We start from the raw sequence: 26,284 nt of genomic DNA, 5'->3' as shown, positions 1-26,284 counted from the left end.
GACGGTGGCTGAGACAAGCCAGTAAAACTGACTGGAAAATTTATGAGAAGAACAAACAGGCAGATGGTTTATCTCTCCAAAATATATAAATTGTCTTTAGAAATGTTCCTCAGGGGAGACCCTTCGTCTGCTCGCCTCTGTCTGCCCTGTTCCCCTCCTCTTTTCTCTTTCCAGTCTCTCTCAAGGAAAGGAACCACGTGGCCTGTGAGAATTATAAGATTGTAAAGCACCTTTTAGCATTTTATGCATCTTTGAGGTGCCAAATACAGTGGGGCAAAAAAGTATTTAGTCAGCCACCGATTGTGCAAGTTCCCCCACTTAAAAAGATGACAGAGGTCAGTAATTTGCACCAGAGGTACACTTCAACTGTGAGAGACAGAATGTGAAAAAAAAATCCATGAATTCACATGGTAGGATTTGTAAAGAATTTATTCGTAAATTAGGGTGGAAAATAAGTATTTGGTCACCTCAAACAAGGAAAATCTCTGGCTCTCACAGACCTGTAACGTCTTCTCTAAGAAGCTTTTCTGTCCCCCACTCGTTACCTGTATGAATGGCACCTGTTTGAACTCATCATCTGTATAAAAGACACCTGTCCACAGCCTCAAACAGTCAGACTCCAAACTCCGCCATGGCCAAGACCAAAGAGCTTTCGAAGGACACCAGGAAAAGTATTGTAGACCTGCACCAGACTGGGAAGAGTGAATCTACAATAGGCAAGCAGCTTGGTGTGAAAAAATCAACTGTGGGAGCAATCATCAGAAAATGGAAGACATACAAGACCACTGATAATCTCCCCCGATCTGGGGCTCCACGCAAGATCTCATCCCGTGGGGTCAAAATGATCATGAGAACGGTGAGCAAAGATCCCAGAACCACACGGGGGGACCTGGTGAATGACCTGCAGAGAGCTGGGACCAAAGTAACAAAGGTCACCATCAGTAACACACTACAACGGCAGGGAATCAAATCCCGCAGTGCCAGACGTGTTCCGCTGCTGAAGCCAGTGCATGTCCAGGCCCGTCTGAAGTTTGCCAGAGAGCACATGGATGATACAGCAGAGGATTGGGAGAATGTCATGTGGTCAGATGAAACCAAAGTAGAACTTTTTGGTATAAACTCAACTCGTCGTGTTTGGAGGAAGAAGAATACTGAGTTGCATCCCAAGAACACCATACCTACTGTGAAGCATGGGGGTGGAAACATCATGCTATGGGGCTGTTTTTCTGCCAAGGGGACAGGACGACTGATCCGTGTCAAGGACAGAATGAATGGGGCCATGTATCGTGAGATTTTGAGCCAAAACCTCCTTCCATCAGTGAGAACTTTGAAGATGAAACGAGGCTGGGTCTTCCAACATGACAATGATCCAAAACACACCGCCCGGGCAACAAAGGAGTGGCTCCATAAGAAGCATTTGAAAGTCCTGGAGTGGCCTAGCCAGTCTCCAGACCTCAACCCCATAGAAAATCTGTGGCGGGAGTTGAAAGTCCGTGTTGCTCGGCGACAGCCCCAAAACATCACTGCTCTCGAGAAGATCTGCATGGAGGAATGGGCCAAAATACCAGCTACTGTGTGTGCAAACCTGGTAAAGACCTATAGTAAACGTTTGACCTCTGTTATTGCCAACAAAGGTTATGTTACAAAGTATTGAGTTGTATTTTTGTTATTGACCAAATACTTATTTTCCACCCTGATTTACGAATAAATTCTTTACAAATCCTACCATGTGGTTTCATGGATTTTTTTTCCACATTCTGTATCTCACAGTTGAAGTGTACCTCTGGTGCAAATTACTGACCTCTGTCATCATTTTAGGTGGGGGAACTTGCACAATCGGTGGCTGACTAAATACTTTTTTGCCCCACTGTATGTCATGTGGAGCATCAGTGACGCAAAGCAGAGGCCCAGACATCAGTCTGAAGTGCAATGTGTTTCTGGAGGTGCAGATGGACTCTGACTGGACAGCTTTGACTATATTTGAACATGTGTAATATACTGTTATTTATTATAATATGAAAAGTTCAATACTTCGTATGAAGAGTTTTTGTTTTATAATGTTTCTAAATGAAAATAAAAAGTCAGGACTCTGTAACTTGTCTTTATGAACCTGGTGGAACTTTAAGTCTCTTTCTCATAATGCAGTGATATGTACTTTACAGAAGCAAATCATTGACAAAGGCCCTGAATGGCACATACTTCAAGGATCTCTTCAGTCTAGCAGCACTAATCTAATTCCAGTCCCACATATCCCATTCTGCTTTCACTTCAGGAGTACAAGGAGCCATGCGTCCAAGCACGTCACCTGCCCCAAATACTACCCAAAGACTACAAACGTGCTCAGCGTATCTTAGACAAAACAGAGAATGTACCTCCCCTCCACCAGGGAATGTTTTGAGCTGGGGCCAAGCCGCCAGCTCCTGTGCCCAGAGAAAGGTGTTTTTGTCTGGACTCAGAAACCTGGCTGGCTGGGCCACCGGCACCTCCTGGCTGGCTGCACGTCCCGGCCCTGAGCGGAGAGTAACTTGAGCCTTTTATTGCACAAGCGTGAAGCACTTCTCGGCTCCTTTACAACCACTGTCTGTGCCACACTGCTCTGCAGAGAGCCCACACACATTCAAGACTGTATGACTACACTTGTGAATGCTTTACACTATTCACAATCCCTGATCCAGCTAACAAACTCTATACATTAAGTTACCACCTGAATTTTAATCTTTACAAGGCCTAACATTTACAGAATGCAAGTAAATCTGAGCTTTTTACAGACTCTCGGGTGATGTGGATCATACACACTCACATCGTCTGAACCTCAGTCCGCCAGCTCACGATCATGATCACAATCATCACTGTAAGCCTTGATTGACATTAGCGTGACCACACTCCACGGCAGAGTGGAATTTTAACGTCAGTTGGAATGTAATGACAAATGGAAATTAGCACTTTTAGGCCAGAAAGCACAACTTTTCCCAGAATTAAAAATGCTGACGAAAATAATAAGCATTATTAGTTTTTATTAGATCCAATTAAACACCAGAGTGGACGGCGTGAAGCGACTGTGACAGACTCTGGTATGTGTGGTATGTTTGTGATTTTAGCTATGCTGTACTTTCTGTGGTGTGACAGCAGCTTTTGTGCCACAGGTCCTTTCTCTGCGTCAGCTGTTGCCACAGCTGCTGTTAATGCCGCGAGGTCAGCTGCCTCGTAGAGACAACAACAGAGCTGCAGCCACAACAGATCTCCACTGCCGATCACCTGTGATACAATCAGATCTAATCCTTCTGTTGAAGTATGGCGTGGTTAGGCTAAATGGAAAATTAACCATCAAGATGTAACAAATAGTACTGTAAAAAAAAGTATTTGACTAGTGTGTAACTATGACTTCTTACAAACTGATGCATTCTCATAAATTTCTAATTAATTAATTAATTACATATAAGTGAGAGCCAGTGAATGCCACAGTGTTGCTTCTTGAATACATGGACACTGATGTTCCACCTAAGAGACCTCAGGTACACCAGAGGTATAGGAAAAGAGAACTGGTAGGCATATGTGTGCTGTGGAGGCAAATTTTGATTTGTGCCCTCACATTCAGACTCAAGATATGAAAGCTCATCCACATGTTCTATCACCTGAGAAGGGGTTCCCTTCACCAAGGAAGCAGAAAGGTGACGAAAAGCAGCAGGTACATAATTCCCACAACTACTTTCAAATTACTGGACAGCCTCGACAACTAGTCGTGTACATAATCACATGTCATGTAAGACAAAAAATTAGCAACGTCACCCCCATTATCTAAGACATCAGTATTATTGTTCTGCTTTTTAGAATAGCTTTCTGAACCAGCACAGACCACTCCATGTCCTCAGACAGCTGTCAGTCAACACATATGGCTCCCAAAGGGATTTTTGTGAGGAAATAATACCATATTAGATGTGCTGTGGCACATGTTTGGTCTTTGGATTAGAAAGGATCAGGTTTCAGACAGCGTGACTTCAAAGAGCAGGTGGTTTTACTGTATATGGGCAATAAATCAAGTTATTAATGCTCAATCAGAATGAGAAATAAGAGGAACTGAAACTAGTTTACTATTCATGTTAAGTCACATGATTCTGTGCAAATCTGTGGTTTGGCAGTGACATGTGGAACTAAACTCCTGACTGTGAACAGTGGCGCAGTTCAGCGTGGGTTCACTCATCAGTCGAGGAGACACTCACCAGCACTACCCTTTCACCAAAGCACCTGTTTGTTGTCGCATTAAGCGATCACACTGTATGTCAGGCAACCAATATCATCGTAAATCACACCTGAATTAGTTAAACAAATTACATTTATAAATGCAGAACTGTTGCTGGATTTAGAGAAACAGAAGCCTACATTTTGTGTAATGCCAAATATAAAAGAAGATATTACCAGTCCAACATCATGTGAAAATGCCATACTAGGATATTATGCCTCTGCTGCCACCTATTGCACCTACCTGCTACAGTACATGATCATTAAAGGACAATACCACTGTGCTTTAGATACATGTTGTTACCTTTGATTTAGAGTTTAAGTAACTGTTGTTGTATGATGCAATTTAAGACTATAAATCATTAGCAATATGTTTTCCATTGTCTGTCTCGTGAACATAATATTGAAGAAGGGCTTTAAACTAGTTTCTTGTCTTTCTCACAAAAATCTTCCTGGACTTACGAATGAACTGATTAGATTTTAGTAGTCAAAAATTAATGTCGGAGGCCACTTTGACCTAAACAAACACATTTCAGTCAGGTCCTCCTTTTTATCTGTAAGAATTTATTTTTGCCCGTATGCACTCCAGTTAAGCACAGAACAGAGCACATACCAGTGACAACACAAGTGACATTTATTAAGAGAGAAACAGCACAGCTGTAGGCAGACTAAGTTTAAACAGCACACCCATATCTGACTATATGACAGCTGTACTTTCAGCTATAAGCAGACCAATCACTCACTCTGGGCTAGAATTCACTTCAGCTGATCTTGCAGTTTGACTTTGTGGCCTCCCAAAACTAACCCCATTTTTGGTCATAACCCAATAACTTTTGCACTAAATATGAGAAAATTTCAAAATTTCTGTTTGTTGAACATTAATAACTTGACTGTGACATTTAATTATCAAAAGGTCTGGGACCAATTTTACAGTAACATCACGTTTTGCAAAATCATTTTTGCCACTCACTTGGAAGTAGAACAGGTGATCTACTAATTATTTTATAAAGATCCCTGGCTTCTCCAGTAAATTTGTCTTAGTGCCCTTGAGCAAGATACTGAAACCTAATTTAGACCTAAATGCATCCATTAGAGTGTAACTGTGGGCTTGATAGATACAAACTCCATAAAGGCATACAACAAAATGCTGTATGAACCACATTGAGTGCACAATTAGAGTATAACAATGTTAAGTACCAGTCCATGTAAAATTAAAAGGGGGAAACCACGTTACATTTCTGGTCAGATACTAAGCTGTGCAACATTAATCTTTAGAGCCTATCTCCAAACCGTAAATACTGTATAGAAGACCTGTGTAGAAACAGCATCTATAATTTAGAAATCATAGTTGTATTTGTAGCAGCAGCTATATGTATTAAACTTTAGGTTCATGTAAAGGTTTTATTCACAAAAAATAAACATGCCTAGTATCCTTTATGTTCTTCTCAACAGGCATGAAACTGCAGTTTTCTAATTTTTATTCAGCATCTTCATATGAAGGGTTTGTTGTGATGTATCCAGGTAAAAAAAATCCTAGAAAAGTGATCCTGTTCATCTGAATGCAGTATTTTCAGTGAGATAAACACTGACCCCTGCTGACCAACAAAAAGAATGTCGTCTCTGAGACCAAAGAAGTCATTTCAATGAGTGATGAAATGTTTCTCCTACTAATAAACGCTACATCTAGATGAACAGAAATACTTTTTCCTTAAGGCACATGAATTGTTGTACTTTTCTTGATTATAAGGAACACAGTTATACACAATTTTGTGCAGGGATGAACTGATACGTTGTTTGATATCAGCCTTGTTGACTGACATGACATTTACCTTTGCTGTGTCTCATAGATTTTGATAAAGCAGAAGGAACGACTAAAAGAAAAAGTACAAATACAAAAATATGCACTAGCTATCAGTGAAACTGGGATTTTAAACTCTGATATCAATCTACAGCCGATGTATCTGGAAGCACGTTTTCATCGGGCACTGTTAAAAATGATTCTCTCGATCATCAAACTCCTGTGTAATTCTAAATAACAGGAAAACACAGAGTTACAGCTGATGATGGTTGTTCCACTCTCTGTATTCCTGCTGTCATTTCTCAGATGTGGAACCCAAACAGGCCAACTCTGCAGCACTGCATCCTCTCATGTTTACAGACGCACTGATGGATGGTAGGTGGTGTGTAGTGAGACACGTCCCAGTGTGGTTTAGCGATGCAGTGTCAGGAATGAACGGCTGACCTGCTGCACAATAACACAGAACAGCTGTGAAGTCACTGCAAAAAAGATCAAAACTGATTTGTAGCTGAAAATTACTTAAATTATCTGAGTAGAATTTTTAAAGAACTGAACTTCTAAAATAAATGAAGTCCTGCTCGGTACCTGGAGGAGGCTCCTCACAGTTATCTGCATCTCCTCTTTGTTCACACACAGCTCCAGCTCCTTGCCTTCTTTACTTGGCTCTTTTGATTGGCTCGCTGTGCTCTCATTAGTGAGAGTCATGTTGCAGAGCTTCTCACTCAGTCTAAGAACAAAATTCAACACAAGACAACGAAAGACTGACTTTGTCAGCTACCTCAATGTCAGGTATCATCCAGCCTTCAAATTAACCTCCATGTTTCTGACCTTTGTGGATCAGAGGAGGAGCTACAGCTCTGCATGGTTTCCATCAGCTGAGCTCTGATCGCTTGTCCTTTTGGGCTGGACAATACATCAGAGACCCTGCAGCCAGGGAACAGACTCATAAGCATAGCAGCCACCTACACAAACAGACACACACAATTAACACAAGATTTTAAAATATTAAAATGAAATGCATCAGTAAAGTTTTACTGATAAAACTTTTGAAATTGTTTTCAGTAAATGTTTATCCCACAAGAGGTTTTAAAGTTTCTTGTTAATTGATTAGAAATTAACAGATGACCAGCCATTAACTTCCTTATTTTAGCTGTTAATTGGCTCCTTTAGTGTTGGGCTGGGATGACTGTTCACATTAAAACAACTTCCATTCAGGGTTATTTGAGTGTCATGTCTTCTCCTTATCTAAGGGCTCTGTCAGACATTGTGTTAATCTTATTGAATGAAATCTTTTGAAATGAAATGTGGCTTTACTGAAAACCACAAAAGATTAAAGAATTTGAGACCTCCTCGTGGGTGGGGTCCAGAATCAGCATGCAGATGAAGTCCTGCCTGGCCCCGCTCAGGTTCAGCAGCTTTCGAAAAGCCTTCGATCTGCTTTCGTAGTAATGGCTAGAGGCGGGGTTGTGCTGGATGGCCAGAGAAAACATATCGACTGCCTCCTGGAAACGCCTGCAGATCCAGACACACACATTCAACAGTATATCAGCTAAGTGACATTTGATAACTTGACTTTCTAAGTTTCTCTGTGTGGGTGTTAATGGGATGTTCTCCGTGTGGTTCTGACCCATCCTGGAAACACAAAGATCCCAGCGTGTTGTAAATGACAGCGAGGCGGAGGCGGACAGCAGGGTCTTTTGGCTGCATCATCTCCTCAGCCTGCCGGTAGTCAGCCAGAGCATAGTGCCAATAACTCTGCTTAAAGAAACAGTCTGACATACACATATAAGCATCAAAATGGTTCCTCAGTTAAGCATTTAGTGTCAATATTTCATTAACTTTACACACATTAACTCTGGTTTTAATTTTCATAATAGCTGCTTTGATGATGTAAAGACAGGTGAAAAACAAAACCCTAACACGATGAACGCCACTCTTCCTACAGATATTCCCATATTTGGTGTTTGATTGATGCTGAGAGAGTTGGGTCTCACATGTTGGTCCACAATCTCCCCACAGGCACTCAGCTGGGTAATTGTAGAGGCCAAGCAAATGATTCACATCATCTTCAAACCATTCAGTCTGGTCCAGCAGGATCAAAATGTTTCATCATATGATGACAGGAAACTATTTTTGTGTTGTTTTTCAGTGATGATTCTCTCTGAGGGAACACGTGTGGCCAAAACATATCAACAAAGTCCCCAACTCCAGCGCCTGGCATTATTGAACTGGCTTCATTTTCCAGTGCTGCTCGCCTCAGCCTCATTCCCCCTCCTCTCTGTGCCACCCCATTTAACAAAAATCCTGCAAATGCCCCTGGATATAACAATGAGAGGGAAAATGAAAGACAGGGTAGTGGGAGTGGGATGATGTTTAGCAAAGGGCTTGGGAATGAACTGAAATGCAAGAAGGATTCATGCGTAACTTATGCTCCCGTGGTTGTGTTAGCTTATGGAGGGATTTCCCTTTAGAAAGCCTACAGAGAGACGGAGAGGGGTTTTGAACAACTGCAAACGTGCTCCCATGCAGTCCTCCAAAATCCCAACTGCATGTTGCTTGACATGAATGACAGTGTGCATCAATCAAACGCTGATTAGCTGACAGTGGGCCAGAATAGGGAGAGGAGTCTCAGTGGAGATCACCAGGAATGGGAAAAGTATGAAACAACAAAAAAAAGAAAAAACATCACTGTTTTTAACATTTCACATCACCTTTTTGCATGTGATATGTCTGTTCTTCTCTGACACTGGTTAATGGACCAACAACAGCGTAAGCATAACTGGCCCACAGACCGGTTGTACAACATATTTTTTATACAGCCCGCATCTGACAGCAGATGCTCTCTGCAGTCTGAAGCTGCATATGTATTGCCAACAGACTCAACGCACTACTGTCGCTGAACCATTCATTTCCAATCCCCCTCGTGTTACATAGTAAGATGTGAGATACAGGGGCTATCCAAATACATGGCTATTAAATTGTGTTTTATCCCCATCCATTCCTGATGGAGAGTGTAGAGTGGTGAAACTCTAAAAACAGTGCATGATCTTCAGTTGGAGCAGCTCTTCAGTCTTGCTGCCTAAAAATCTGGTTTGTCAAGTTTCCCCTGTCACACTAGATGTTTTGCCTCTTTTACTGTGCAGGAAGTCACATGCTTCAACTCAAACACTTAGAAGGACACTCAGTGTAAGATCCTCTTTGACTAAATACCCTGATTCACAGTGCTGATGATCCATGACAAAAGCTCGTCAAGTTTAAGGTGTACTTTTGGCTTTAAAGCCTCACGTTCTGGCTGTCGCATTACTCAAACTTCCAAAGTGCTGAATATGAATGTGCGCTTGCACAGAAAGTAGAAATTTCCACACATTAATTCTCAAAAATGTCATAACAGGTTTTGAGATCATGCAAAGTTGTTGTCCAGGCAATCACTCGGAAGGGGACATCAAACATACTTTGCACACAACATTCGACATTAGTTTTCTTACATTCAACTCAAATCAATAATGTTTAGAGCAAGCAGCAATCTCTGGGGCTGAGTGCCAAAGCCAATGCTGAAGGGCCAAAAGCTGCAGTTCCTCCAATGGCCACTTGAGGCTGACTCCAAGAGTGAGTCAACTGCCATAAACTCCTATGTAAAATGGACAGTATCACAGCAGAAATAACAGAGTTTCCCCTTTCATAAGAACTGTACATGGGATGTATATAATAAATATATAATGCATTTAAAAAAAGAGAGCACAAACATGAGCATTTCAGTAGGTAATGAATATTAATTATTAAAATCATGCTATGAGATTGCAGTTATGTGTATATGTTAAAAAACTGGTGTCTATCAGACAGTCAAAGAAAAGTTGTTGATGTGAATCAACAACAACAAGGAACAAGGAAATCAACAGAAAAAGAAAACAAAAAGCAGGAAATAATTTATCTAAGTTTTACATTTCCATCAGAGATCTGATTAAAGGTTGAGGTGAGTCAAAGAAGATGTTCAGTATTTTGGGGGGTGCTCGATCTAAGAACATTTGGGGTTTCATTGCATGGGTGAAAAGAGCAGAGGACTCACACACAGACAGGTCAGGTGTCACAGCCTCACCTCCTCGGTTCACGTACAGGCCTGCCTGGCCCTTCTCTTCCTCAATGGCTTTGTTGAGAAGCAGAGTCGCCTCTGCGTAGAGACCTTTGCAAAAGCACTGAACGGCAAAATCATTGTAGATGAGAGCCAGCTGAAACTGCGCCTCCTCCTGCACAGAGCAACTCTCAGCCTTATCATCTCTGACCTCCACCTTCTGACTCCTGATTTCCTGCTGTCCCTCCTTCTCCTCTTCTCCACTCAGCTCCACAGCCTGGATTATATCCTCAATGGCTGGTATGAAGTTCTTCATCCGTCTATACAGAGTCCCTCTGCAAATGCAAGGGAATAGCATTCAGCTGAATTAAATACATGTCAGCAAGTCAACATTCCGCTGTGTAACAGTCCCAAAACAGATTTTGTTAAGGTCTACACATTGGCTGGAAACACCTGAACAGGTAGAGGCCTCCGTCCTCTGGGCTGTTGGCTAGAGCGATATTAATCATGCAAAGGGCTTCAGGCAACTCTCCACACAAAGCTTTGTCCACAGCCCTTTGTCTCGCCTGTTCACTCGCTTCCCGCAGCTGGAGTTGCAGAGCTCCAGCCACCGGACAGGTCGGGTTCAACGCCAACGCCAACTGCACGTCATGATAACAAACTGATGTCTGGATAGAAGAAGAAAGTTTCTGCTGGTTTAATCATAAATGTTAAACAGTAGACAAAGTATACTTAGAACTTTGAACTGATGAGATCTTCAGAAGTAAAAAAAAAAACAGACTAAAGGAAATTTTTGAGAATTAAAGCACATTTCATTTCAAGAAAGTTTGCAGGTTATATCTGATATGAAACTTAAACACTTAAAGATTGAGCAAATAGGAAATAGCAGCAACTGCAAATCTGGCCAAATCTGGCTGTTTTATTGCAGCAGTCATTATGATAGCAACATTAGTGTATACTGTTTGTAGACACTAATCTACAACATCACTTAGCATTTACACAAACATTTCATATGACTTTTTTCCGCTTGGCTGAACACTAACTGAGACCACATGATATCTTTGTGGTTACAATGTGATGACAGACAAGATCTTACATGAGAGGCATCCATGGATCCACAACCTCAGCACTTTGTTCTCTTATTGCTGATTTATTCTTGCCAAAATCAGTTTGTGGAAGCCTCAGTTCCCAATTTCAACTGTTTTTTACAGCCTATGTTTTGTAATGCTGCATGTTCTGTCCTGCTCTGTAGCTATAGTTAGTACATTGGGCCATTACACAGAGATCAGTCAAAGAATCTTGGTATTAAAATATCGTGAACATGAATGCAAAACGCAAAATGTTGAGATTTTTACATAGGTTATACAGAGAGGTGTAAGAGATGTGACCTTGTTAAGCTCTTTGTGCAGTCGGGCTCTGAGGATGTATAGGTCGGAGGTGGGACCTTCTGATGCCATCCAGTCATTTACCAGCTTCAGACAGTCAGTGTGGCGACCTAAAGCTGTCAGACAGGCCAAGCTGGGATGCAAAGTATATGTATGTTTGTTAATTTCACATTTGAACTCTTGGGGACTTGTTATTAATCTTTTACCTTCTGTACACGAATAACAAATGCTCAAATCAATTATAAGGGAACTATAAGGTAACTTAGACACTAAACATATATTGTACTTCAGTCTAGATGTTATGGCTCAGGCTCCTGACCTTCTGACCTTGTGAGCTCTGCAACCCGGTTTCACCTCAGCAGCTTTGCTGAAAGCCTCCAGTGCATCTACAAAAAAACCTTGGTCGAACAAACACTGACCCTGGGACAACAAGAGGCAGAGGGATCTATGTTAGGATAGTTCTCTAATGCCCACTTAAATTAAGATAGGATTCTTATTTCAACTGTAGTAATTAATGTTTGGTTGCTCTGCTCTGCAGCAGTATACATCCCCGCCTTTCCATGGAGGCTAAAGGCAAGGAAAACCGCTACAAAAACCCTTCTCATAGAACAGAACAGGCATTAATGACAACAAATATAACCTTGATTATTTCATAAACAGAAGGAAACAGAGAACCTGGATGGTAGGTGGGTTGCAAGGAGGCATACATTGGCAGCAGTAGGTAAATTAGTGCATGCTATATGAGATTTGCAACTTGGGTGTGTAGTTTGGCACTAAGATCAGCTGATCTGCCAGGCCTGTGGCTGAGTTTGACTCAGCCACTAGAACTAAGTATAAGCTCAGTTCTATGTAGAATAAACTTAGATTCCAAGGAGATATATGATATAATGAACGTATATTTGAGAGAAACACTGTCAAACAATATGCAATATTTTTCATGTCAACAACTTTAAATCAAACAGAAAATAACATGTTTTTTTCTTTTCAATTATTTTTTACTTAAGAGGTGCTCACAGCTAGAGTCGTGTCCTGAGATGACCCGAATAAAAATCCTCAAATAGAAAAAAAACTTTCTGAAACTGAGTGTTCAGACCTTGTATCCAGCATTGTAGCAGTATATTCATGACAGAAAATAAGAAACGACATGACAAGTCTTCATCATTGGACCCTGCGAATACTTCTACCTGCAGATAGTAAATGAAGGCCAAACGATCCTCGAAGGCTCCAGGCTCCAAGAGCCAGGCCTGTTTGTAACAGGCTGCTGCTGACTGGAAGTCACACAGCTGTAGGTAGGCCTCTGCCTGGCTCACATATAGCTGAACCTAGAACATGTAATATCACAGGATATAACAATATAGAGAGGATAAGACGCAGGCCAGAAAAGAGATGCATACATAATATCCAGAAAGCATAACTAACGGTTATGTTAAAAAAAAAGCCTCATCTGATCTATTTTACAGGAAAATCAGCAACATCTTGTGTGACCACTGTGGAAGGTGACCTGTTGTGGCTGCAGAGTGATGGCTTTGGAGAAGCAGATGACAGCCCTCTCATACTGAGACTTCCCCATTGCCTCTTCCCCATTTATATAACTGCAATAACAAAAACAAAAACAAATATTACTTAACAATGAAAATACTTAAAATTCAATAAACTGTCTATATATAAGTGGAAGGTAATCAGACACAATTTGGTTTTAAAGGAAGTGGAAGGGAGCTAAAACAACTTATTCCACACAGAGGATGAACTTAGATGAAGCACAAAGGCCCAATATAACATAAATAATGACTATAATAAGAAGTATAACACCATTTTAAATGTACTGCTGTACGTATTCAAGACACATAGGTATCAGTCACTGTTGATTCTCACTGCTCAGCGGCCTTGCTCTGAATGATGAGGCTGCCCTGCAGGTCTGGTCTTTGACAGGATTTTTCTGTGTGAAGAAATATTTTACTGGAGCCAAACAGCCGTTTTAGGCTGTTTTTTCTTTTGGCCTCAACCAGCTCCTCTTCTGATACAGCAGTGGGGAAAAAACTCTGCTCTGCATCCTGGAGGTGGACAATCAAAAGATTTCAGTTCACTTTTTCTGAGGTGGCACACTGTTTTATCTCGACAACATCACATAACAGTTTATTAGTGAGGCTATTATTAAGGTAGTGGAAAACATTTATTGTGTGCTGTTATGCATTTAAAATTTTTAAATTACAAGTCTTACTCCAACCTAAAAACACTTTGCGTCACTTTCAATGTTCACTCAGTAGCCGTAACGTTATTTAACCTGGGTTTGTGCTAGTTAACTAGCTCAGGCATCATAAATGAAACAAACATATTTTATACACAACCAACAGGCTGGGCCTGTCTACATTTTCACTGTTGCTTTTCAGTCACTTTTTACCGTTTGGTCATCTGTCTCCTCAGATGTGTCCATTGCGTCACTGAAATTGCTGTTTCGAGCTGTTTTACACTTACGCAGTCACTTTTACGACCTTTATTTTTTGCTTTGCTTGTATAAAGTTGTTGCCTAATGTTGAAAATCCGAGGGTCGCCATGGAAACCAACTTCAACACTCCTAGAAGCTCTTATTTTGGAAACAAATCGTAAGCGAGAGATCGCTTCCTTCCTGTTTTTTCGCCATGTTAAAATGCAAAATAAATAACATTAACGTCTTTTAATAAGCTGTAGCTATAAAGTAAAATTAAAACACATGCAAAAATTAATGAACTGTGTAACGCTACGTATCTGCTAGCTTAAAGGAATGAGTTTTAACTAATTCTGAAGGAATGACCGCGATTAACCAGAATATCTGCCCGTCTTCGTAAAACGTTAAAAATTAAAGTGAGTTTAATTTTTAGAGTAAAGGTGTCTGTTACTCTATCTTTGCTTTAATAAAGATAGGAGACTGCAGTCTGTTTTGGGCGATAGACCTCATACTAGGAGTTTTACTGTGAAACTACTTACACGCAGGGAAACAGGAAATAAGAGGAACACAGGACGATCAGCTGACTTCAATGTTGACAAAGCAAGTTAACCGCCGGTGAGAAGCAAATGTTCTCGGTAATGGTCACATTGTTTTTTCCAGCTGAATTGTCCGATATTTTCTTCACGGATATCTCAGATGGTCTAACTTCTTCTTTTTTCTGATTCCGTCCTGGTGGTTTTTCGCTTTCTTCGACTGCTTTTCTAGCTTTTGTTCGGGGATTTTTAAATTACTTTCTGACATGTGATCATTGTCAAAGGTGAACAGAGGTAAAAACCAGGAAAGATTGCTACTACTGCTGTCGGTATGGACATCCAAGATGAGAGGAGAAGGCTGCTGGATGCCGAGGGTGGAGATCCAACAGGACTCATGTCTGAACAAGATGCTTATCTGAGGTCAGTGTAGCTCTACCACAGCAGATCATTTCAGAGGGTTTACGTATCATCTAAATATACAGAGTTATCTAGACCATGCAGATTATGTTTCCGACTTGTAGTTTTTACTCTCCCCTTGCTGTTTTAGGGAAACCAGTTTAATTACGGATATTATTGCTTTGTTTAGTTTTAACGGTGTAGCATAATTTATTGGTGTGTGTGTGTGTGTGTGTGTGTGTGTGTGTGTGTGTGTGTGTGTGTGTGTGTACTAAATTTAAAGATTATGGCATACTGAACAAGCAGTTGATCTTTGCTTAGCTTCTTTTTGCTTGCTTATTTGGAACCTGAAAGGGCCACAGAGGAGAATCTGGAGTTTGCTTGATAACAACTGTTTTATGTTGACCTAGACCAAAGTCAATGGCTACTAGAAGAATTACACAGATGAGTGACAAATTAAAGGAAAACACTGAGCCCTTCACCTCTGCATTGGGGGGATGTGGTATGCTGTCATGGATGGGTTTTTCAATACAATACAATATTCTTCTGAGTGATCGCCTTTATCCTACAGTGACACATTTCTGTCCTGCACGGAGAAGTTTGATGAGGATGAAAATGATGTAAACCATGTTGCTATGAACAAATATAGGGATTTTAGACTCGCATACATCATCAGCAGAGAGAGTGACTGAATATCTTTTGGAAAAACGTCACTACAATGAAGTAAAGCGAGTACATCAGCATTCTGAGAACTAGATTTTAGCATGTGATTTGATGCAGAGTTTCCTGCTTCAGAAAGCTTATACTGATCTACACTGCAGTAACAGTTGTAGGAGGGCCCCTTCCTGTCCCAACAGTACTGCCCACCATGGCTCAAAGAAAGGTCCATGAAGACATGGATGAGCAAGTTTGGTGTGGAAGAACTTGACTGGCCTGACCTCAACACCTTTAGTATGAATTATAGTGATGATTGCAAAACCAGCTTTCGTTTCCAACAGTCCAAGGGTGACTTGAACATATGGTCATGTGGTACACCACATACTGGTGTTGTAGCTGTAAAGTGGGGGGTGGGGGCAAAAAAGCTTTTATTTTTATATTCTTAAGTTTTAATAACATTAATATAATTACATTTTTTATATATTAATGTAAATCTGCAAAATAATGTTACAAACCCTGAAAAAATTATCATTTAGTACACCCAATGCTCCCTTTAAACTCACTGGAGCTTACAGACAATCTCATGTCCTATTAAAGCTGCTTTATTCTTCCTGCATTCAGTCTAAAGCTGCAAAGTACTGTGCAGCACCGTGATCCTAGCTCTGCTTTTTCATTCTTAGTCCGAGTTAATCACAGTCATATCTGCTAGTTTTTGTAATACTTGCTCTATTCTGTACTGGATTCCTATTGTTGCTGGTGCTCTCCCAGTTTAAATACAAATCAGTATTCTCTTGATTACAGTGTTCCTGACTGAACAGCCGTTAGAAATGATGCATGTCACCCATGCCATGATATTATAGGCTTAAAAGAAGAAGCAGAAATTATTCTCTCTTTTGTCCCTGAAGCATATTAATGAGGCTGAGCTTCTTTCTATCATATGTGAGACCTGACCTTTACCTCCTACACTCATCTGTGTTCCTCTTTCTCTCCACAGCAAAGTGAACAATCGAAAGTTGTACCTTGCGACACTTGCCTCTGTTCTGGGTCCCATGAGCTTCGGGTTCGTGCTGGGATACAGCTCTCCCGCCATCCCCGAACTCACCAAGATTGAGGACTCTCGGCTGAGACTGGACGATAACCAGGCTTCCTGGTTTGGGGTATGATGACAGCCAGGCAATTTTAACAGCAGATTTGTGTGACATCTCATTTCATCCAACACATCCTGTAAAAAAGACACACAAGAAAGAGCCGGATGAAATTAAAATGTGTTCACTGTATGTTTAAAATTAATCATTTTAGCACATTTTAAGAGCTTCAATAATCATGGTCATAACAGTTTATGACATAAAACGGTGGAAGAGTCACTGAAGGAACAACTTAATATACTGATCAGCCACAACACTGAAGCCATGTGCCTAGTGGTTTGTAGGTTCCCTTCTTGGTAACCCAGTGGTAACATTTTGGCCGCCTCCATGTTTGTGTTTTGTTTTGTTGTTTTTTTTTTTTGGGGGGGGGGGTTTGAGCCAGAAGTGACCACACTTGGACGAGAGGCTGCATTGTTTAGTCTAATTGTTTAAAATAATAGAAGCTGGCATCCATAACAGTCACAACTCTAACGCTAAGCCTTAGGACAATCACACCGTTGAGTAGCTATAAAAGAAGTCACCTCCTGTATAGTAGCTGATAAATGGGGAAACTAGCCATAGAGACCCCAAAAGGTTGATTCTTTTCATCCGGACGTAGCAATTTCAATGGGAGAATCTTTTCATCACTCCTTCAGTCTCAGCTGACTGCAGGTTTCCCCAACCTGCAGTCAGCTTTGTGTGTATACGTGTTAAAGGTAACATCTTCATGAATGGCAGTACCTAAGGTTTGCCTCCAGTATACTGTAATCTTCTTCTTCTTTTCACTGCTTCCTTTATGGGTTGCCACAGTAGTTCATCTGCCTCCATCTCACCCTATCACATCCTCTTCTGTCACATCAACCGTCTGCATGTTCTCCTTTACTATGTTCATGAATCTTCCTTATTTTTCTCCTGCCTGGGAGCCTAATCCTCAACATCATTTGCTCAGTTTATCTACTATCCCTCCTCTGCAAATGCCCAAATTATCGTAGCGTTGCCTCTTGAACTTTGTCTCCAAAACACTTAACCTGAGGTTTCCCACTGATGCACTCATTTCAAGTCCCGTCCACTGTAATGAGAGGATCTGTGTAATTTTTGCCCTTTTAATGTTGGGTATAAAGAGTATATGCACCCTTTAAAGCCAAGCTGTCTGTTTTAAAATACGTTGAAAGTATTTCACTTAAACATATGGTCATGTGTTACATGGCATACTGGTGTAAAGTTGGTCTATATACTGCAAGCGCCGGAGCTTTGGCCTTTTTCAAAATAGGCACTAATGCAAAATAGAAAATATAGTCCAGATGTTAACTCAACAGAAATAGTTAAACCCTGTTTAATTATTCTTTTAAAATAATAAAATTGATCAAATGCAACATAAAGTTCAAATAATTCATTAACGTTTATTGCTGACGATCTGTTCTGTGTTTCAGTCCATAGTGACGGTGGGAGCAGCGTTGGGCGGGCTGATTGGTGGCTGGATGGTGGAGAAGATTGGCAGGAAGGTCAGTCTGATGTTATGCGCGCTGCCATTTGTCTCCGGCTTCACCATCATCATCGCGGCGCAGAACGTGTGGATGTTTTACGTTGGCAGAATTCTGACAGGCCTCGCCAGCGGCATCACCTCGCTGGTTGTCCCGGTATGTCATTTAAAAGCAGATTAAAGGCCTCTTTAATATTTGACCCGGCATCTGTTGATGTGAAGATTAGACAGTTTGATTCCAGAAGAAAAAAATCCATCTCCAAAAAACTTGGTTGTTAGACAGTAAATTGAAATGTCAGGCAGAAAAAACAAGGTATGCTTTCATTTTGTGGGATTAAGAAGTAGCTGCACAGTATCACTTGAACACTGATTAAAAATTAGAGAGTATAATCTGACACATGGCCTTAAATGGTGTGAAAGCCAGACACCGAATGACCTGATGGGCGGCACCTACACTCAGTGAGATAAATAAGGATTGTTTTGAACAGTGAATCATGCAAAGCCATTGTAGAATAAAAATATGGAGCTAGAAATGAACAGAATAAGACCACCTTTGCTTCAATAACATAAATGATTGTTAGTGTGGATCAGTCCATTCAAACGCCAAACATTTGTTGGCTTTGGCTTCTCAAATGTGAATCATAAATGTGCTCTTAACTTTATATAAACAAAATTATATGTGTTTGCTTTATAAACCATTAAGAGAACAGTTCTGTATACTAAAGGTTTGAATTTTTGATGTTCTCCCTTGTCTCCCCTCAAACAGGTGTATATTTCTGAGATGGCACATGAAAAGGTCCGTGGGACTTTAGGCTCCTGTGTGCAGCTCATGGTGGTGATAGGCATCATGGGAGCTTATCTTGGAGGTATGAAACTGATGTTTAAAGTTTTTATGGCATCTTTAAAACTCCCTTTGCAAAGTCTACATGGCTACAAGAACTGCAGTGTCAGATACAAGAAAAAGTGTCAGATAACAACAACGTTTTACAACCTACAAATCATTGAAAGATGATGTAACAAATGTGGCATTCACATGATCATCGTCATATATGATCCGATTCCTCTGCTGCCTCTTAGACAACAGCCTCACTGCTTGACCTGTGTGAAAATGGCTGCTTCTGGCTAATCTTGTTAGCTGTGTGCTGTGCATGATTTCCTAATAAAAGCTGGTATGTTTTGAGAGGTGGATTTGTCTCGTGGTGCTCTGGAGGTTAGTTGCTGTGCAAACACAGCAACTGTGTCACACTGCAGTCAAACAGCTGTTTGGTTGTGGGTAGATATGGTTTTTGAATTGTATCAAAGGTCTATCAGAGTTTGCAGTGATAACTTGCGGAATAACATCATGAGGTTAAAAATAGAATAATTTATTTATGAATCAGTTGATCAGTAAACTGGTTTAGAACCTGTTTCTCTGTGTGAGCCTTGTGACTGAATTTTGACGTGACCATAATCCCTCTGTGTGCCCCCCAAAGCTAAAATTACTCAAATAAAAAAAAAAAAACTGAAACTCAGTTTTCTGCGTATCAATTTAGAGTGTGCGCTTGAGTTTTATAACTAATCAAAAAAAGACAAGCCCAAACCTCTTTTTATTCAACGCTCTGAACAAATGGTTCCTGTGCAAAAGGTGCTCTGTTCTCATTCTTGGCAGACTGGCTTAATCGAGAACTGTATTCACTAAATTACTGAAAACATCGAAAGAGAGGCACACACACTCACACGCACACACTTGTTTTCAAGTGTGAAGACATTGAGACATGTCATTGACATAATGCTTTTCCTAGCTGCTTACCATAACCCTAACCATGAAAAATGAATACCTAACCCTAACCCTCAGTCTAAACCTAACCACAACCTAACTGTAACCCTGACCCTAAAACCACATTATGAGCCTCAAAAATGCCTTCAGACTGGTGGGGACGGTCATTTTGTCCCCATAAGTGACTGTTGGTCCCCACAGGTATAGTAGCATCCCAATTTTCTGTCCTTACAAAGACGTCTAAACGTGTGTATACACACACACACAGTATTATGTTAACTGTGTATCATAGACAATCTGGTAACTTGGGTAACATTTGACAAATAGAACTTATGGATAAAGTTTGAGAAACAGGAAAATGCTAAGGAATAAGGCAATTGTATAAGAATGCAGGAAAAACCTGAAGTAAAAAGCACGTGTTGGAACTGCGACATTTTACATTGGTCTATAGCAGGGGTGGGCAACTCCAGGCCTCGAGGGCCAGTGTCCTGCAGGTTTTAGATATCGCCCTGGGTCAACACACACACATCAAATGATTAGTTCATTACCAGGCCTCTGGAGAATTATAAGACATGTTGAGGAGGTAATTTAGCCATTTGAATCAGCTGTGTTGGATCAAGGACACATCTAAAACCTGCAGGACACCGGCCCTCGAGGCCTGGAGTTGCCCACCTCTGGTCTAGTCTCCAGGTTTGAAAAATAAAGCTAAACCTTTAATGCTTTTAATGGCCAGCAGGGGCTCACTACTCAGTTGCAAAGATAGCTTATTGCTCATTTGATTTATAACCTCAGTAAACAGGTTCCTAATTAGTTTATTGTATCAGTCACTAGCCTCCTCAAGTCTTCCTCAATATAACATGATGTTCATTGAATAAATTATTGTCTCATTAGCATACAGAAGGATCATAAGAGTACACATTAGGACAGGCTCACCTTAATATTGACACGTTGCTGCCCAGTGAGCATGCATTGCCTTTCTCACTTAAATCCGCCCCTCACTTGTAATGTTTGGTGTTAAACACTTAGATATGGGGGCAGTATAAATGCTAACCTTGAGGCTTCAGTAAAAACTAAAAGTGTCAGTTCAAATGGTTCTCACTGTTAAGACAAAGTTGTTTCAAAACAGCTGCATGGTTTGATGCGATGGATCACATCATGGAATTTGTTAAAAGGCCATATGAATCAAATTGTCTTTCATATGTACAAGAAATGTTGCTTATTTCTATTGAGGCTTTTTTTTTGTTTTGTTTTGGGTTTTTTTGGTAAAGGGGGAAATGTCTCTGTTAGACATTTTTTAACTCATTCAGTGATTTAGTGATTACCTGTTTGGCCAAAATTAACAACCTTCTCTGAGCACATATAACACTTTAGATGCCGATTTTGAAATATAATAAATATCCTTGTTCCTGTTATTGTAAAATTAAAATGAATGGCTTCTAAAACTTCTTTTCCACATCTCTTTAAACAAAAGATGAGGAATAGCTGTAGAAATGGCTCATCCTGAGTGTGTGTGAACCTGTCCTGCAGGTCTCTTTATGGACTGGCGTTGGTTGGCGATCTGCTGCTCCATCCCACCGACGCTGCTGATGGTCTTTATGTCCTTCATGCCTGAAACGCCCCGCTTCCTGCTGTCACAGGGCAAGCGAAGGGAGGCTGTGGAGTCACTGCGCTTCTTACGTGGACCAGACGCTCCTGTTGAATGGGAGTGCGCCCGCATTGAGGAAGCATGTGATGAGCAGGTGATATAAGACAAGAATTTCTGGCCACAGTGCCTTTGCCCTCCTCAATTGTAATTCAACCACTGTGGGAAAATGTTGGCAGTTTGGCTTGATGATTGACAACGTTATTCTGTTTTCCTCCTAGGGCTCTAAATTCCAGCTGTCTGACCTGAAGGATCCTGGTGTCTACAAGCCTCTGGTGATTGGCATCATGCTGATGATCTTCCAGCAGATGAGCGGGATCAACGCCATCATGTTCTATGCTGAGAATATATTTGAACAGGCACATTTTAAGGTAGCTCATTCACAGGCGCTACTGCTCTTTCTATCACTCACTAAACAAAGCAGATGAAGGAGCAGAAGAGCAAGACTTCACAGGACAGTGCTGGCACCTTTTTATCAAAAATGGATTTGTCGCGTTGCACTTTTCCCAAAAAGGCTTTTTTGGGAAATAGGAGTAGGGCTAAAAACAAAAGTCACAAGTTAGTGTAACAAAATGCGAAACATTTCAGTGAACACACTAATAGAAAGCTCTCCCCTTGGAGGTGAAAATTGAATTCAACAGCAAAATTATCAATTTACAAGTTTTCAGTGAAAACATAAATTCATTATAGACCTGTCTTTCTCGTTATTCTGCAGCAAAGTGACCTGGCGTCAGTGATCGTGGGTCTCATTCAGGTCGTCTTTACTGGAGTAGCAGCGCTTATCATGGACAAAGCTGGAAGGAAAGTCCTTCTCATTATCTCAGGTAGCCAGAATCTTTAAATGTAATTATTAACCATAATTCCTGAGATCTCTCTGTGACACCTCCTTGATTGTAATTTCATAACACAGGTGTTGCCATGGCCATCAGCACCACAGCATTTGGAGTTTACTTCTACCTGATGTCCTTACTTCCAGAACCCCATGGTGACCTGGCCTGGATGGCTCTGGCCAGCATAGCGGTGTTCATCACAGGTCAGTTTTCCAGCATATAAAAATGGGTCAATCAGCTCCACTTCAAGATGCAAAAATGATTTAGTCCTCACACCTTTTCCTTACCTTATACTTAATACAAATAACTTTGGATATTTAATGGCTTTGGCTATTCCATCACAAATTCAAAGATAAATTTGTCAGTCATCTGCAAAACATTTAATTAGGGCTGTGCGAAATGACCAAAATCTCATATCCTATATCCTATATTTATCGTCCCAAACGACGATATTTATCACAAAAGTTTTACATTTTCTGTAAATTCTGTGAATCTCGGGCAACTTGCGTGAAGTGTTTTCAGCTGGGAGTGCTGTACCTGGAGTCGAGTGTTAAATAAGTTGAAACGGCCGCAATTTTCACAATTTTGTGAGTATTTATTACACGGCATGCTGAGGGTAAAAGCCTGTCCTAAGGTTTATGTTTTTAAGCACCCATCGGCTCTTTTTAGTTTCTCATCCGTAAACACTCCACATACAATTTCACCTGATTCAGTTTATTTTGAAAAATCTCAACAGGATCTTCAGCTTTTTTTGTGAAAGGTTTACGTGGAAAATAAACAAGCGGAAGGCGGAGCCACACGATGGTTTTACCGTCGTTGTTGCTAACGACAACGCAAACAAACAGTCGCTTGTCCGTCAGTAGTGTGGTTATTTTATATATAAGAGAAAGAGAGAACTTTAAGAAATCCTGGAGTGACCATCAAAACGATGAAAAACTATTTCCGTAAACAGTTTATTTTGCGACACCACGAAACAAGCGATAGCGTAAAATGAAACATTAGACGTTATATCGTTATATCGAACAGCCCTACATTTAATACTCCAAAACCCAAACAAATTAGTGCTGCTGATGGGGATTTTTTTTGTTAAACTTGTGGGTGTATTCCCCCAACAGACCATGCCACTTTAATAACTGTTGCTGTCCTGTTCAGGTTTTGCTCTCGGCTGGGGTCCGATCCCGTGGCTCGTCATGTCAGAGATCTTCCCAGTGAAAGTGAGGGGGGTTGCCAGCGCTGTCTGCGTCCTCACCAACTGGAGCATGGCATTCGTCGTCACCAAAAATTTCCAGGATATGATGGTGAGTGTTGAACAGAATACCAAATCTGTTAAAGATCCATAAAACCACATTTCAACCAGGATTGTAAACAGAAGTGAAATTTAATTAAACAGAAGTGAAATTTTATCTTACATCTGGGATCCTTTTTTTAGTGAACACATGAGCATACAGAATGTTTACTTAAGATGCCATAAAAAGACTTCACTGCAAATTTTGCACTTTGCAGCACCATCCGAGGGACAAAGTAGAGCCCTTTGCTGGGCTGGTTCTGGCACATAGGCCGCATGTTTACCACAAATGGTTCAATGGATGTGGAATAAGATCCTGTTGGAACAGTTAGCATAACGTAACTCACCAGAAAGTCAAAATGATGTCACACAGTAATCATTATTGTTTGTTATTATGGTTGTGATGAGATAGCAGAACACATTGGAAACACATCATCACTGACTTATGGCAAAATGTTGATGACTCGCCCCCATCAAACATAGTTTATTCCCAGAAAGCTTCCCTGCCAACACCAGACGAGCTGCAGAGAAGTGCATTCCTACTTAACGAGCATATTAAGGGAAGCATTTAGTCCAGTATACACATAGTTGTTGTAACGGCCCTAATTTGCCATCAGTCATAACAGACTTAACTGGCCATTTATGCTCACCATTGTTGCTCTCACAAATGCTGCATGACTCCTGACTTAGTCAGGCTGGAAAAATGAGTGTTTGAAAAGCTTAATGTCTATTGCTGTTTCAGTGATGGGTCAGTACAGGCACATTGAGATAACCAGGGTACAAAGGCGAAAAGCTGTAACAGCTGGAGCAAAAAAAGATGAGATTTTGTGGAGAAAACTTTCAAACCACCATAATTATTTTGTTTCCTCTTTGGACTTGTTCTAGTATAATTTTTTTTCCGCTGAGTTGCAAAACATGTTGTTTACGAGAAGACTTCACCACGTCCAGTGTGCCACAAGCACCCTTATGAATAGTTATGGGTCTGATGTCACATTTAGACTGAGCAGTGACCAACATGCCAACCATAACAGCAGCTTAAGTAGTCAGTAGTCACTCCATAGCCTGCTTAGGTTCGCTGTATTGTCTCAAAGCGCTGTCACTTTTAGATTGGATATTCTCAGCTCAAAGGATAATGGGTTTCATTTTTTTGTACAGGATTATAGTTTTGTTTGTTTTTTTTAACCATCTGTATTTGTGAATTTAAAAAACAAAGTTTACTCTACACCAACATCTAGATTACTGTACAGCGATATCTTTGTATAACTTCCTCCTGGAGGTCAAAAAACTGCATGTTACATTAATTGGTCATTCTAAATTGGCTTTGGATGTTGGATTGTGTAGCTGTCTGTCTCATTGCTGAAGGCCACCTCTGCTACCTGGAGAAGCCTCTCCAACATACTGAGGATGGAAAAATAACAGTTAAATCCATATGAGTGACAATTTGTGAAGCTGTGAAAACATATTTTGATGCAGGGATGAAAATTTGAATTGAATTTGCGCTGCAGTCGGGATATTTTGAGTGTTTTTGACATAGTTCTCTGTGGCCTTTCCCCCCTCTCTCTCTCTCGCTCGCTCTCTCTTGCTCCCCCCCCCCCCCGATACCTATTTGCCTTGCAGAATCTTCTAACCAGTGCAGGAACTTTCTGGCTATTTGCTTCTATGTGCATCCTGAATGTCATCTTCACCATGGTCTTCGTCCCAGAAACCAAGGGCAAGACACTGGAGCAAATCGAAGCAACTTTCAGAGGGATGTCAGGTCCCTGAAGATGCCACATGTAAAGACTAAAAGACAAAACTGCTCATTTCTGAACTCACTGCTCTACCTGGGGCACTGTGTGGGTATTCTTTGTTGTTGTTATTATTAACACTTTATCACCTTTGGATATTACAGAAACTGCTGAAAGAAGTAATCCTTCGTGAAGGTTATGATTTTCAGTATTTGTGTACGAGGCATTGATTTGTCTGTTGTTCATGATGCCATTGAACTGTAATGCATCAGTAAGGTTCTGCCAAATTTGAGCTGTTTTCATGTGAAATCTGTCCAGAATCCTTTAATGTAAGATAATCTGATAAGGCAATTAAGTGCAGTCCTTTCAGTTTTGTGATACTGACAGTCTACAGAGGGGACCAGATTCAGGCTAAAGGGGGGCTGACTCTATACTGCCCCCAGGTGTACTCTTTCTTGCAGTTCTGATCAGTAAAGACAATTTTGGCAAGTTTTCCTCAGGACAGCAGTTTAGCATGAAGTTGGAAAACACTGAGGGTTGTAGTAATGGACTCCAGTGTTGCCTTCCCTATAAAATGAAATGCCAAAAATACATATAAGCTACTGTTTTTCCCTCTGTTTGTTTAAACAGAGCTTCTAAATTGAGCAGGCAGACACGTGCAGTGACTTCTTCCGGGTCATTTACATTTTTTTTCCGTTGCTGGATAAGAATATTTCCTATTGTTCTGACTCTTTTTAAGGACTCTAGCAAAAGACAGAACAAAAGTGTAACATTTTGGTAGAAGTGAGTAAGCTGTTTACACTAATTTACCTGTGTGTAATTTACACCATCAGGGAAGATTTATGTGATGGCATTGTTCTTTTGGGGGTTTTTTTTAGCTGTGAACTGTAAAAATGTGTTTTTTCTTTAAAGTTTTATAATCATTTTTCTTTTGGGATACACTTGAA

The 26,284-nt window shown here is 40.7% G+C and overlaps 2 protein-coding genes across 2 annotated transcripts; one reads left to right on the top strand and one right to left on the bottom strand.

The window, feature by feature from the left end:
• Window positions 1–6,223: 6,223 nt before the first annotated feature.
• LOC146621755 (tetratricopeptide repeat protein 16-like) lies at window positions 6,224–13,988 on the bottom strand. Its single transcript, XM_085366870.1, has 13 exons — window positions 13,884–13,988; window positions 13,358–13,536; window positions 12,987–13,077; window positions 12,670–12,807; window positions 11,805–11,905; window positions 11,489–11,618; window positions 10,554–10,768; window positions 10,098–10,435; window positions 7,662–7,806; window positions 7,381–7,546; window positions 6,863–6,996; window positions 6,620–6,761; window positions 6,224–6,481 (listed from the first exon to the last, which is right to left on the bottom strand). Exons 1-13 carry the CDS (start codon window positions 13,914–13,916, stop codon window positions 6,446–6,448), a joined length of 1,848 nt encoding a protein of 615 aa, XP_085222996.1. The 5' UTR covers window positions 13,917–13,988; the 3' UTR covers window positions 6,224–6,445.
• Window positions 13,989–14,481: 493 nt separating this feature from the next.
• On the top strand, window positions 14,482–26,261 carry slc2a8 (solute carrier family 2 member 8). Its single transcript, XM_085366871.1, has 10 exons — window positions 14,482–14,860; window positions 16,488–16,650; window positions 18,048–18,254; window positions 18,864–18,963; window positions 21,381–21,592; window positions 21,717–21,866; window positions 22,211–22,319; window positions 22,406–22,528; window positions 23,478–23,623; window positions 25,228–26,261. The coding sequence occupies exons 1-10, from the start codon at window positions 14,772–14,774 to the stop codon at window positions 25,372–25,374; spliced, it is 1,446 nt and encodes a 481-aa protein (XP_085222997.1). The 5' UTR covers window positions 14,482–14,771; the 3' UTR covers window positions 25,375–26,261.
• Window positions 26,262–26,284: the final 23 nt, after the last annotated feature.

Source organism: Diplotaxodon limnothrissa, linkage group LG12 (assembly GCF_057381915.1).
Source record: "Diplotaxodon limnothrissa isolate DT_005_m linkage group LG12, D_limnothrissa_male_GT1.1, whole genome shotgun sequence".
NCBI lineage: Eukaryota > Metazoa > Chordata > Actinopteri > Cichliformes > Cichlidae > Diplotaxodon > Diplotaxodon limnothrissa.
Note: the sequence above shows the minus strand (reverse complement) of the source record. Positions and strands in the feature narration are given on the sequence as shown.